We start from the raw sequence: 15,245 nt of genomic DNA on the forward strand, positions 1-15,245 counted from the left end.
ATTCTTTTCCCTGGAACAACCCAAATGAAATCAGGCTGCAATCTTAAAAAAATGCCATTGCTATATTGCTATAGATAAAACATGATGCTAGTCACTGCCATTAAGGTTTCACAACAACAGTATAACACAGGAGGAATAACCATGGCCAACAAGGTGGGTGTTTTTGGTGGGATTTTGTTTGTTTGTGGTTTTTTTTCTGTTTAGTTGGGGTTTTTTTTTTGTTTTTCCAGATTTCTGTCCCTTATTTCCAGACACTGAAAAAACACAACCAAAAAAATACCCCCCCTCCACAGTGCACACACGTTTTAATGTTTTTACAAGAAAAAGAGATTAACCTTGACATTAAAACTGCCCTCACCAGTTTCTAATTAACTTTCTAAGCACCTCTTCAACCTAACATTTGATGATTCATACATGCACTCCAATGTGCCAAATGAGCTGGCTCAGCGTAGTGGTATGCAACTCAATGCACTGTCACATCCATATGACAATTTTCACGTCTGTCATTTTGTTGTTTGTTCAATTAGGAGAGGAAATGATTTTAGGTTCTGTGAAACTGTGACAGTATGGCTAAGTCAGGTTTTACATGACAATTTGAAAATGCTGTACTAAAGGCAATTCATACCCTGTTCAACTCCGTAGGTATCTTAAAATTGCTGTTTAATTAAAATGTAAGATGGCTAAGATTTTGGAAACTAAGTTAACAGATTCACTCGTGCAATATTTTGCAATAAAATTCACAAGAAATGTTCTCCAACTTGTATCTTTTACTTGGTTTAAAAGGTTGGCTTCAGCACATGGCTTCGTCCTGCTCAGTTCCACTAATTTCCTCAAAAGAGCTTTCCAAATATACTTGTAACTTTAATATCTTTTACTTGGTTTAAAAGGTTGACTTCAACGCATGGCTTCATCCTGCTCAATTCCACTAATTTCCTCAAAAGAGCTTTCCAAATTTACTTGTAACTTTAAAAAAAGGTGGCACATATGAAAACATCTTCATGATTAGAGATATTAACTCTATTGTATCTTTCATAGGGGTATTTGTAATCAGGTATTTTATGGCACCTGAATCAGTAAACTGTTTTTTCTTAATTGGGCCTCCTAAGAAATACATGAAGGCCCATCCTAGCCAAACTAAAAATACACAGTACACAATTAGCTGAACATTTAACAGAAAGAAGCGTGTTGTATGTACTCAACCTCTGTAAATACATGGAATAACAGGGCATCTTTTCACCCCATTACATTCCCCCACAATAGCACCAGCTCCAATCCCAGTCTTTTCAAACACACCCTGAATATACCTTTAGCATAAGTGATTCTGCAAGCAGTACCAGACTCCCCCAAATGGGCAGGAAGAGTATAAGTGTGGAAAGTCAATTCACAGAGGCACATTAAACACATGCGAGAAGAAATCCTTAAAAGCAACCTTTAAGAACTCCAAATCTTTAATACGTGGAGGAAGGAGGATAGCTTACATACTTATGGGTAATTTATAGGCTTTATAAGTCACCAGCTAACAATGCTGTTACCTATCCTTGTAGCTGTTGTGATAAGCTTCCTTTGACCTGCAAGGTTATTTTGCAAAGCATTCCTGCCTCTAGGGCAGTTGCCATTTTGCACTGCTGCAGCCTCTTCCACAGGCAGTGCACAGGGTCATTTCAGAATGTCTTTTGTTTGTTGTTTTCCTAGATGTAAATTAAAAGGCCATTTGGAAAATATGTCTTTTGGTATGGAAGGCCAGGTAACGTTCACAAGCCCAGTGTCCTTTGTGTATACTACAGTTGGCAGAACTGGCCAGTCTTGTCCAATCACTGGTTATTCCCCCCCCACGATTTTCTTAACACAATGCTGTCATGAAGATAAACATCTACTGATGGGAATCTCTTATCAGACAGGGTGCTTAGCCATTCAGTGACAACTCTGGTTCCTTGCTTCCTCCCATCCTCCCCCACCATATTTCAGCCATTGTACCTCAGCAAACTGGAACAATGCTGACTCCTCAGTTTGTTTTACCGCTCCAGGTGTGCCCGAAGAGATCTGTCAGGAAAACAATTATGTTTGTATTACCTAACTCTTCAGTTTCAATATCAAACTTCAACGTGCTAAATTTCTGATCCATCAAACAGAAAGACTCCTGGTACCTAAAAGCATGCGAACGAGTCCCAGCACACCCGTACAAAGAACAGTATCTGCTTTCCAGGAGACACATAAATGGGTGATCTGTGAAAAGGTGATTTTGAATTATTTTTCACAAGGAAAATATTTCCTAGGATCAATAGAACAGGCTAAGACTTTTTTGAAGGGCTTTTATTTGCCCGCTGATAAGTCAAAACAGGGTTAGCAACAAAAACTTAACACTATATTGCATTTCACAGTTCAGTGAGAGACCTGAGACAGCGAAATGGTGGTGCTGATAGAGCACAAATTGCTACTTAGCATGGAAGGCAAGTGTGGACAGGGACACAATGCGTGCAGGTACTTTGAGATACCAGATCTATCCCAGACACTAAGGTAACTGCATTTTACACTATTTAACTTGTGGCAATTATTTCTGTTGCAAACGACACCTCTGATTAATGTTAGACCTTGGTACAAGTACCAATTATTTTGCCATTGACACACATACCTACCATGCACTGGTTAGGTGCAGCCTCACTACAGGCTGTTTAACATCCTTGAAAAGTAAGACTAGTTAATATGCATTTTTAATTACTGATCATCAGTGAGCTACGTCTAAACCTCACATTATAGCAGTGCAGATGAGCTTGTTTCCTGGCACCCACTGAAGAAGTTCTTCAATGGGTAAGGAAAAGCCAGTGGTCACAAGCCCTTAGCAAGAGCCTGTCTTGCAGCACACAACACAATTCCTGCCTACTACCACATGGCTCTGGCACTGTCCTGCTTGGGCACTGTAAAATGAACCAAAACAATTAAATGAGCTGGTATTTGTCTTACTCTTTAAAAGATTTAGCAGTGAAATTCAAGAAACAGACTGTTATCAAGAGGAACTATGCAAAGTATGACATTGTTCAACTGACAGTACAAGTATACAAACACATCTTAGAAATACTGGAAGATGGATGTTGAATTATTACCGTAGAAGTATCACAAGTGATACTGGAATTAACCAATTTTAAGGAGCTTCTAAGTATTGCTTTTCATTGCTGACACACCAGGCATTTCCTCTACCTCATAAGAAAAGCCAGCAGGCTGTTTAAGAGCCTAATTACAGGTTACGTACTTTGGCCAATACCTTCAATCAGAAATACAGGATCAGTGCTTTAATTTATTTCTAAAATGTTTTGAACGCCTCAGATCTTAAGTTCTTGTGGGAACTTAAGGTCTTGTGGGTTGATGTTAAAGCAAAACAAACAAAACTCAAAACAAAAATAAATCACATTTTGTGTGCTATGATTTGCAATGTATCTGCTCCTTAAGTGATGATGTTTTGGGAGGAGTATGAAGGTACACACAGCAATGAGTATTAAAGACACGGGAGTCAGATTCACAGCTGGTGTGAAAACAGGTAATAAAAAGAAGCCCCTGCTATGACAAAATTTCTTTCCATATGCACTTACTCAAACACCACCCAGCATCCAGTACAACCAATATTTATGCAGCTAAATATTTGTATGTCACTTGATTATGACCATTTCAAAAGCTGGAAAGATACAAACAAGTAAGTGATGCTTGCAGAAGACCAAGATTCCTTGCAACCTCATTCTTGTCGTGTTATTTATGTCAATGAAATCCATTAAAACTTGCATGAAATAGTGCATACTTTACAAAAACCAAACCACCACAGTTGTACTTCTAGCAATAACTGGAAATATGTTGACAAAAATATTGTATGGTGCAAAACTAAAGCATAGTTGCACAGAGCTATTTGGTGGTTATAGAAGAAAATCCTGGAAATTCCAGAACGACAGTTGTTTTTGATGGAGTCAACGACTAAAGCAGCCACAATAGATAAAGGACTTAACGTAACATCCAAATACACGTTAAAACTTCAGTTAGCAAGACTTTTGTTTAAAACTAAGTGCAGGAATGACATCTGCAAATTACTGCTTAAACCACAGCTCCATTACTGCACTAGGGTTTCCACTATGTGCTTAAACACACTCTCCTGCACTTCAAGTCTGACCGATCCACCCGATAAACGATCCAGTACCATAAACCCAAAAAGAAGGAACAAATAAAAGCATGAATTTTAGTTAAAGATTTTTGATTTCTCTTTCAGCTGACCATCAGATGCTTCTTAAAAGGAGAAGACAACCCTTTTTAAAGAAACTCACCTCTGCAAACTGAAACAATGATGACTTCTGACAGGCTTCTGTAGAATTAGTTGCATCAGTCGGGCAAGTACCTGAGGAAACCTGAAACAAGGAGCGTGCAGAGTAAGACCTCAAAGGTGCTTTTTTCAAGCTAAGAACAACAGTGAGCAAAACAAAATACCAGGCAGCAGTAACAAGAAATGGTGTTTAAGAAAAGATGGGCACTCTAATGTTTCACAGTCCTGGACAGGTTAAATCAAATTTATAGATTAAAACATAGTTCAGCACCCACTTTAATGCATTTGAAAAATTATCTAAGAAGAAAGACCACAAAAATACCAGGGATTTCTTTGTCTTTCATAATTCCAAACTTTGCAAAAGAGTTTCATGCAACAGTATACTAGACTGACGATATCGGGCTACACGCACAACTAGCTTGTATTGGTGATGCTATCAACACTGCTATACCTGTAATTTGTACTACCATTCTGAATAACAAAATTACTTAGAAGCTAAAAAAATTTTTTTGGAGACACTGAGAGTTGCTAAGTGACAGAAATACTTACTAGAAAAATAATCCCCAATCACCTAACAGCATGAAAATAAGTAGTTAAGGGTACCACAAGCCTAAAATTGATCAAATAATGTACCTAAACATCCATTTAGGGGTGCTTATGAGAAGCAGTGCAAGAAAGAGTCATAACTTCTGAAATCAAAGAAATGACTGTTCAAAAACAAGAGCCTTATTTGAATTAACACAAGAGCTTAGCTGTACTGTTCTTACTAGCCAGTTAATAAAGCATCATTCTGTAAGGGAACTGTATCAAATATGATATATTTCTTAAATGTCACATTTGAGTGTGAAAGGTTTACATGTGTCACTCCTAGAAGTACGAGGTACTGTTAGTATAAAATAAGGTACGTAACATGGCTTACAGGAAACAGAAGAAAGGAAGGAGGCTTTGCGGGATTTTGGGAAAAGTAACAGGATGGAAATCTTTTCTTCTCTAACAATTTTTATTTTTTCCATGAAATTTCAGTTTATTTAAAACATTTTGATGCAAATGTGTTTTTTCTCTTATTTACTACCAAAACAAGTATGCCAATAGCATTTATTAGTGAATGCATACATGAGATTTAGCTAGCCACTGCATCTGTTGCCGGTAAGCACAAAGCACCACCAGAATAAGCAGGCCTACAGCACAGGCAGTTTGTATTGCTGCTCCCGCTGCTGTTTGTCCAAGATGCTTAAGCACTGCAATAGCAGCACTGGCATTTTGTTTCAGGAATCCGCTATCCATACTCTCCTGAAAACACTACATCCAATAGCAGCAACCCACAGGCCAAGGAGAACTATGGCACGCAACTATTTGCTTACATACACAGTCAAACTTTTCTTCCCTACCATAAAACCAAGCAGTAACACTGCCTCCTATGATCAATGCTTCCTTATATTTATTAAGCACCAAGAATGATGTTTTATCAGTGTACTATGGGAGTATACCAACCCAAAGGTTTACAAAGAATGTATTCCTAATGCCTGTCTCTTGCTTTTTCAATTTGTGTTTCAAGTCTGTGTTACTGTTTTCACTGATATAATGTTTATTACTGCTTTTCTCTTGTTTCTGTATGAACTGTTTAAGATGTCTGCAGTGGTGTGGACTGTACCAGGGATGCGTATCAGTCTTGCTGCTGTTGAGTGACCCATCTCTGGAGGTCTGAGTCTCTGCACTGGTGTGAAATGTATAAGGATGCTGCTTGCACGTCTGTTTGTTCGCAAGCGGAGCCTATTCAATGTGCCGTATGAGAGGGCACTACTCTTCTTAGGAGAAGCGACGTGAGCAAAGCAGCCGTGTGAAACCCTCCCGCTCCCCAAGGCCGGGGTGCAGGGCCACGCGTGCCCGAACTCTGCCCACCCACCGTAACGGAGACCACGGCTTCGCAGCTTCCTCCGCCTGTCTAGGGGCACGTCCACATGAAGGTGTCAACACACGCCCGGCGCAAACCAGCTCTGAGTTAGGAGCCATTGACTCATGCTGCCCCAGGAGCACTGTGCTGGAGCAGAGAAACCCTCCCGAGAGGGACCGTTTCGGCTCAGCCTCTGCAGTACAAGTGCTGTAAGGCACAGCTCGCTCCCCGGGCTGGTGCGGAGAGGGGGGTCAAGAAGCTGCCCCCGGGGCCATGTGCTGGGGGTCGGGCACAGGTTGGTCACTTTGTGGTACAGGAACGGCAAGCCGTGGAAGGTGTGAAGCCCAGTCTCCTACAGCTGTGTGTGCAAAGGGCGGATTGGTGGTGCCCGGGAACTCGGAGGTGATTTTGCGGTTAGAACAACCATACTCTTCCTGTCAATTGCCATTATCTTTAAAGAGTTAATGCTGTTGCCTTTGCATGACAGAAGCACTAATTTGAACTCGTTTCTTCTACTCTGCTGCTCCCCACACACTCCCGACTTGTGGGAAATTTATTATCTCCAGGACTTCTAACCTCTGCCAGGCTGAACCTGATCAAAGCATGGAAATAATTACCAGAGGGAACGGATGCACAGATAGTGCCATTGTGTACGTCTCATTTCCTGCCGTAATAAAACGTCCTCAACATCTCATTTCTCCTCTTTCCTCCTTCCAGCCTGCCCTCAGCTGCACCAAGAGAGTTTTCACTTCTGATTTACACCCCAGGCAATACCACCCCGCGCAGACCCAGCATCGCAGGCGAGGTAACCTTTTGTTCTTAAAGAGATGGAAACCACAAGGATAACGCCTCCACGGCTCCCCTTTCCCCGCAGGTTACCGTAACCTGCTCTAAAACAGATCACGCCGAACGAAGGCGAAGGACAGCCCCTGGCTCGCCTCCCACCCTGATGCGCAGAGCAGCGGCAAGGGGGGAAACTGGTAGAAGAGCCAGGTTTTGGACCTCACGGCAAATTCCAGGATTTCTGGGCAGCAACCTACAGACAGGCCACTAGGTGCTGCTGTAAGGCAAGCAAAGGAGTTCAGCAGGGTGAGCATGCAAGCAAGGAGCGCTTCTCACCCAACTTCAGCCTTTCTGCTGACGGACCTGCTGCGAGGACCGGGCTTCGCCTCGCACAAGGACAGTAGCTGGAGCAGACCCCTCTGGCGTTTCTGCTCGGATCTTCAACAAAACACGCTCATATACACACCACAGTCTTGAGTAACTGATGAAAGGACCCGAAAGCCAGGTAGAAACGCTGCATCTCTGAGTCCTCTGGTTACTGCTGGTAAGGCCTGTAGTTTCTCCTGCCTGTCTGCTTAGTAACTCCAGCCGCTGCTTGGAAATAATCACGTACCGACACTGAATTCTGTTAGCAGAAGAAAAACTCTCTACTCCATTGAAAAAAATTTAAAAAATAGGAACATAACTGGCGACATACAGAGATGGCAACTGAAGCCTCAACACATTTTGTAAGTATCCCTGTTATGCCTCTTCCCATCTTCCCACTGGTGCCTGTTCACTTTGTTACCTGACATCTGGGCTTCTGACAACTCCAAAGTTAAACACCTGACTTGAAAAGTCCCTATACCTCCATTTAAGACACACTTGACAGAAAATCAGCAGGCGCTGAATACTTTTACGTGGGATTAGCAGACCTTAAGTATCATTTCCCTCATCTTCTCCCAAGTTCTGAGCAAACAATGCCAGTGCTGCCCTCCTTCCTATTAACAATTTTTAAGATAATAATAGTATTTAAGATGTATGCTTACAAGGCCACCCAAGTCTGCATAATCATACATACGCACAGTCAAATTGCATGTTGACAGGTAATCTTATGTCTAGCAGTCCCCCAGTTCAAGAACCATATATATGCACATATATCTTCCATGTGCACACACACACTTTTAATGATAATGAAGACTATGTGATATCATTAGAGCATTCTTTTAAAAATGACACTGCATATTTTTAAATAGAAAAGCCAGGGGTTTAGATATACAACATATATTTATATACTTACATGCACATAAACCCAACACCTGTATTTTCTATAGTTAAGCAGCTTCTGAAACTCTTCACTGACAATACCTCAGCAGTCACCTTTCTCCCTTTCTCACCTCCTACCAAATTCTCCCCAATGTCAATACTAACTCTAACACAAGTAACCCCCCTCCACTGAAGAGGAAAGCAGCTTACCAATTCTACAATGAATTCTTGAGCTTCTTACTGAGCCTGTCATACCACCTCCTGGCACGTTCTGCTAACCTCCCAAACGCTGGTTTGAGCATGAAACTGTGTGCAAAGCATAAACATGGAAATCCAACCCTAGGTTTTCCCACAGGCATGCAAAGATGAACATCTTGTGTATCCTCTGTGTACACGCCTAAGGATGGGAAGCCAGAAGTGCTGTTCAGTTATCCAAGTCTAAATAGGTTTAGGATCTTTACTGCATTTGGGGAAACACAAGCCTAAGAAATATTTGCTCCATATCTAATCACCACTAAAACACTGAATCAAAAGGAAACAAAGGAAAATGGAAGACACACCAGGGCTGCCACGCAAAGAAACTGAGGAAGTTTCCCAGTGCACAGAAACACAGCTGGAGACTTAATTCCTGCTGATACACAGTTAGGAGGACTGAACTTTGTCCATTTGGGTCCCTTCGAGAATACCAAGCACCCAGATTGTTCTGGAGGATGTACTTTACACATAGGGGACCCTCTGAAAGAATCGGAGATGTGCAGTTTTTTTCCATGGGAAAACGCTCTGACATTTACCTGCTTCTCAGATAGTGTAGGACAATTAAAATATGGTAACTCATTAGTAAGTATGGGCTAATTTCTGGCCCATCATGATTCTAACAACAGCCAACAAATCCCTCAACCAGTTTTGTTCAGGCTGTATTCATGACAATTATTTTGCTCTACATTTCGGGGGGAAAGCAGATTACACAGCTTGCCTCTTTGAGGTGGAAGGCCAGGTTTCAAAAGAAGACTACAGGCCTAAAAGAGCACAGCATAGTATAGCTTATACATGAAGTAAATATTATATCACAAGCCATGTTGCGTGCTTCTATCAGAAAAAACGGGGTTTATGTAGGCGCATGGGAAATGTGTCTTTTGCTCAAAAGAAGGAGAGTCCTGATTAAAAAGAACATTCATATACCAAAACAATTATACAACATCCTTTTTGTCTCTAAATCCACATGTAGATTTTACTCCTTGTCGTGGTTTAACCCCAGCCAGCAATGAAGCACCACACAGCCGCTCACTCACTCCTCCCCCCCCCACCCCGCAGTGGGATGGGGGAGAAAATTGGGAAAAGAAGTAAAACTCGTGGGTTGAGATAAGAACGGTTTAACAGAACAGAAAAGAAGAAACTAATAATGATAAGGATGACACTAATAAAATGACAACAGCAATAATAAAAGGATTGGAATGTACAAATGATGCGCAGGGCAATTGCTCACCACCTGCCGATCAACACCCAGCTACTCCGTGAGCGGCGATTCCCCACCCCCACTTCCCAGTTCCTATACTAGATGTGACGTCCCATGGTCTGGAATACCCCTTTGGCCAGTTTGGGTCAGCTGTCCTGGCTGTGTCCCCTCCCAACTTCTTGTGCCCCTCCAGCTTTCTCGATGGCTGGGCATGAGAAGCTGAAATATCCTTGACTTTAGACTAAACATTACTTAGCAACAACTGAAAACATCAGTGTTATCAACATTCTTCACATACTGAACTCAAAACATAGCACTGTACCAGCTACTAGGAAGAAAATTAACTTCATCCCAGCTGAAACCAGGACATTCCTTCAGTGCCATCTGAAATTGTACTACTTGAGGCACTTTTCATGTAAAATCAAGAAAGCTCCACTCAAAAGGTCATAGCAAAGACCGTTCTTAATGGAACTGAGTATCTGTGACTACAATACACCTTTCCTCTCATTTAAACAGCATAGTAAAAACAGTTTTTAAACTCCAAGCTGAGAGATTCAAAAAGTTTGAAAACTACAGGACATTCTCATTTTAGCCGAAAATAACTGATTTCTTTTCACTTCTCTGCCAAACTTACCCTAGCGTTTCTTATTTTTCATGCTGCAGCACAGAAAGCCAGTACCCACATCTGCACAAAGACTTCCACTGCTCAAACTGGTATGCAAAGCATTGAGGAGTCTTGGCTCAGTCTTGGCAGTACAGGAGCCATCCATCTCAACTGCACTACACATTTTGCATTTGGGGGTATCACATATAGATAGTTAATTATTGCTTTTTTTCCCAATTACAACAAAAAAAGAAAAAAGAAATCTTCCTCACTTCCACTGCTCTTCCTTCCAGACTAGAGATTTATGGCAGTGACTACCTATTTCACCCAACATACAAGCCACCTTTTGAACAATTTTCAAAGCCGGCCGAAAAAAATAGATCACAAATAGTATCAGTCTAAAGAAAGACCAGAGGTCTCTGCACTACTGGACATATATGGGAACAATTTTATTTACTAGACTCCTTCGTAAAAACTTTTGTGATGGCAACTGAACTACAAACTTCTTTTTAGACGTAAAGACTTTGTGAATAGAAGTAGCTTGCGATACTTTGACTACTTGTTAGCACTCACATGGTTTCAGAATGCATATACAATGACACTGACTGTATGGAAATTATCAGGTATTTATTTTGCTGTTGGTGCCAAGGCCACAGTTGTGTGAGGCATTACACAAGCAGATGAAATCCTTGCCCAAAAGAGCTGGCAAACCACCTATTTGTTAACACAGTCACTGCATTTCAACCCTTCTACCTGTGACGATATCCTCTCATAGGGCAGAATCACCTGGTCTGATCAAATATTCAGTCTGAAGAGTTAATATTGAACTGATATAAAAACTGGGCCCAACATCTACATTCACGGTTCGGACACAAGACTCATATTGCAGGCCTCACACTTCAGTCCCACCTGAGGTTATCCAAGATGTATCTTAAATTTCATCTCCCACTGGTCAAACATTCCTGTTCAGAGCTCTCTTTAAACCGAAGGCTCGCAGTAAGGGAGAGAAGAGAGTTCCTTACCTCTTGAGCCGTGAGGGCATGTTCCCCTGCGAGAAGCAGCATGCTGAGACCTCCCATTTGTGTAGGATCTGTTAAAAGAGTAAACCCACGTCTTAAGTTTATTCATTTGCTTGTTTAAAGAACCTACCATTTGCAGCATTAAACCCCCAGAAGACTACTTGTCACAGACACTCTAAGCAAGCTGCCATAAAAGGCAGTTCAAGAGAATCACAAATAACCATTTCTGTACCCTCTGGGAGAGGCTTTCAAAGCTGTTTGAAGGATTTAATTGGATTTGTGTGCTTAACACCCCATTGCGTGGATTTACAATTCTACTGCCAAAGGTTTTATGTACTACAGAGATGGATATCTTTAAAATGGCAACTGTAATGATCTCTCTCATACATAAATATACACAAAGATGCTCTAATATCGCACATGTTTATAACTCAATGGATGCTCCTACCAAAGGAGTGGTTCCCTTCCTTAGCCACTGAATAAGTAAAACGATGGAACAAAATGACATGATCAAGCTCTGAAGCAAAATTCCTAGTTTCATTTAGCTTTAATTTAGATCTGCATTTAATGGTGAAAAGTGCCAGCCTGACAGCTCTGAAGCATGAAGCGCTTGATCCTCTGTGCCAGAAGAGCGCAGGCACTGGCCAGGCAAGCTGCCTGTCTACTTGCTGCCCTGCCAATACAATATACAATTAAGGAAAGTAAAATGGAGATAGAAATGTTCTTTCTCCAAGTATTTGATGCTGACAGCTTTTCGCCTCTAGCCTTCCTGCACCTCAGGAGCTCGGAAAACAACAAGAAGTGAAAGCAATGAACACTGGCACTGCATTACTCATGGAGTGGCTTTTCTACTCAGAACAGTGGTTGCTCTTCATCATTATGAAGACTAATTGTCTGATTTTGGGGAAGTGCCTTGGAAGCAATGCAGGGGCCCGATTTAACAGAGTGTCATATAGAGAGAGGAAGACACTCTGTGGCCCAAATGTCTCGCACAACAGCCACAATGTGAGAGAAAGGGAAGCATTATCCTTGCTGTATTGCTGAGACACCAACTTCAGTGATGATGAGACACCAAAGAGAAGTAACTTTCCCCAGGTTTCACTAAGCATGCACTCGCGTCTTCTGATTTCCTTTCACTGAACTATACAAAAACTCTCAACAACAACAAATTACACATGCCCACGACCATTCCCTGGAACGGAGGCCAACTGGCACAATTACCTTTGTCCATTTGGTTGCATTTTGTTATGCAAAATTTGGATGCAGAATAGCTGCAACCAAAATGCCCACTGGGAAATCCCCTGGCCCATTCCCACTCATGAGTGGTGCCGAGTAATTTGTTGAGCTTTTCAGCTGACATGGGCCAAACCTGTACCTGTAAACCTCCAAACGATTTAGTGCTACAGGTGATCAAGGTCCAGTTCACGGGAATACTCATTAGTACTGTTTAATTCAATACCACAGATGCTGCCAAAAGTTCTCCCTCAGACACCATCTTGCACTGACATTTGCAGGGTAAGTTTTTTCAATACTCTCTTAAAATAGCAGTAAATAGAAGCAGAGGAAAGCAATATGAATATACCAGGCTCATCCACTATCTCAAGGATAGAAGAGTGGCTCAGTATCTTAAGAACACAGCCTAAATAGCATCTGGCTTCAAACCCAATGTTCAACTGGAATTAACTTTTTCCTTTACCATAATAAACAGGTAGAAATTCTGTGTGGGGTTCTGTAGTTTTGTTTTTTTTTTTTTAAATTACTTTTAAATAAAAAAGGGAACAAAAGATGTTAAGTTACTACAAAGAGACAAGGCACTATCAGAAGTGTAGGGCCTAGGAACAAGCAGTGGTTGAAGAAATAGAGACAGAAAATGGAAAGGGCCAGTTAAGTATACCTAAGCACAATCCATAAGTGAAGCAATTCTGTCAGCACAGCACTTTTTGCCATCAAAATACTTGATCAGAACCCCTTCAGTCCTTCAAACAAGAGGACATCAGAGCAATTAAGAAGTGATAAGTGAACACGTCTCTTGAAAGGTAAAGCCTGAGCAGGCAGTTAATTTGGAGGAAGGAGAGATGGGAAGAGATCTCCAGGCCCATCATAAACTTACTGAGCTCCATATTAAACAGTAAGGGCTTGGCTGGTTGCTTTCTACTTTCCTTATTCTCATTGGAAGGCTGTTGCAGAACCCAAATTGTCTAAACATTACGAGCTTGCTTCCAGTTTTCAGCTTAAATTTCACCAGGGCCAGGTGGTACACGTTTTTTCTGGTGCTCGCATCTTTTAAGATTAAATAACTGTTCTCCCTAAATAGTATTTCGCTCTTGTGTGTTTACAGGAGTCATCCTACTCTTCTTCCACTTGCTTTCCTAGCCTAAGCAAATCAAGATCTCCTGATGTCATCAAGCATGTCCACCTCTCACAGTCCCAGCGATGCCTGTAGCTCTCCTCTCCTGTTATTCCAGGTGGAGTTCATCCTTTTTGTGTGTGAATGACCAGCTGGGCAATCACATCAGATGAGCTGTGCTCTATTCAATGGCATTAACTCTTCTCTACAGTTCCTGAAAACACTCTGCCTGACATGCTGCAATATAGCACTTTCTGATGCCCACATCACACTGACGGCTCCCAGCTGTTTTCTTGTGCTTCACTTTAGTTACCTGAGGGTCTTCTTCCCACTCCTCAGTTTTGGCCAACTGGAGAACACCCAGCTTATAGCTCTAAAATTCTTCCCTCTCTTCTAAGTATCTTCTTGGTGGTCTTAGCTTTCTGCCCTTCAAATACGTAGCTTACCATAACCAGACAAGGATAGGACTGTTTTTTTGCCCAAGTACGCAAATACTTAAACTGTTTATTTAAATATAAAAATCAAGAGGAAGGAAAGAAATGACAGCTAATTGGAAAGTGAAAGTTTAATTTGGTGCTTAAACAACTTGGAAGACTTACGCTACAGCTGTAGCAGAGGGCTGGTGCTTAGATGTCTGATGATGATAAAACCAAAAATCCTTTCACTAAGGTTTCAAATTACAAAATAACTTAATCTAAGGGAAGACAAAATGTATGTATGCAAACACTGCCATATGTTTACAGTGCCTTCTCAGCATAATAACGTTTCTCTTATGGCACTAAGAACTTACTGGTATGAAGAATAAAGAATTTTAAGTGCTATTTTAAAGCAATTTACAGTTAAATCAACAGTAGTGAGAAAATAGCACACATTTGACTTGCAGAATAGGAGGCAATTCGTGACTTTCTCAACAGCTTTTAATATTGATGAAACTTACAACCATCTCACTATTTGGGAATGACATACTTTGTTAGTATTGGTCTGGTTAGATACTCAGCAGGCTGGCTTGTTCATCACCGCAATTCTTCCGTCAGAGGAAATAAAGAACTGAGGAAGAACTAAGCAGAAAGAAGGCCAGCAGGTACCAGTTTCAACTTTTACCTGGGTGCAGAATTAAGCTTCTTTCTAAAAACCAAAAATTGCATCTCTATCAGGATATTGCCTGCTCTAGAAGTGTCTTTTTTCCACCCTTTGCTTCACTAAAAAGCTTTTTGGCTCAGATGGTTTTCTTCTGATGCAGAAATGTGAAAGTATTGGGAATCTTGCACATTTGTATAGCAAAGCTGTTGCTCACTTAGCTCTGTAGTTGGGAGGGTAGATGCTGCAATGGTCATGTTCACATGTGAACAGCAGCTGTCTTTGCCTTATGCCCTACAACAGATCACAGGTAAGCCACGTTATGAGAAAAACATGCTCAATTACAACTTCCCAGCTGGATGAGCAAGGACACCTCTAGTGGGTCTGCAGGTCAGAAGCCCAATGCTGGTGCCACACCTCAGGTTCTTGACCCAATGATAGGTCAACACAGGAGACTTAGAAGTGGGGTGGTTATTGTTGGAATGCCAAAAATAAAGGAGAGATATTAAATCCTGTGTGGGACTCAAAATAA

The 15,245-nt window shown here is 41.4% G+C and overlaps 1 protein-coding gene across 4 annotated transcripts in view; it reads right to left on the minus strand.

The window, feature by feature from the left end:
- The window catches only part of BBX (bobby sox homolog (Drosophila)), a 143,195-nt gene that overhangs the window by 37,547 nt on the left and 90,403 nt on the right, over positions 1-15,245 (minus strand). For 2 of the 4 annotated variants that reach the window (XM_010567320.1, XM_010567318.1), the window contains exons 6-8: positions 11,293-11,360; positions 4,299-4,379; positions 1,975-2,040 (exon numbers count right to left, since the gene is read on the minus strand). In XM_010567320.1, the coding sequence (XP_010565622.1) occupies positions 1,975-2,040; positions 4,299-4,379; positions 11,293-11,360 (215 nt within the window). The remainder of the gene's footprint in view (positions 1-1,974; positions 2,041-4,298; positions 4,380-11,292; positions 11,361-15,245) is intronic. The other 2 variants (XM_010567319.1, XM_010567321.1) reach the window with 1 other exon arrangement.

The sequence above is a fragment of the Haliaeetus leucocephalus genome, unplaced genomic scaffold (assembly GCF_000737465.1).
Source record: "Haliaeetus leucocephalus isolate CR32 unplaced genomic scaffold, Haliaeetus_leucocephalus-4.0 Scaffold228, whole genome shotgun sequence".
NCBI lineage: Eukaryota > Metazoa > Chordata > Aves > Accipitriformes > Accipitridae > Haliaeetus > Haliaeetus leucocephalus.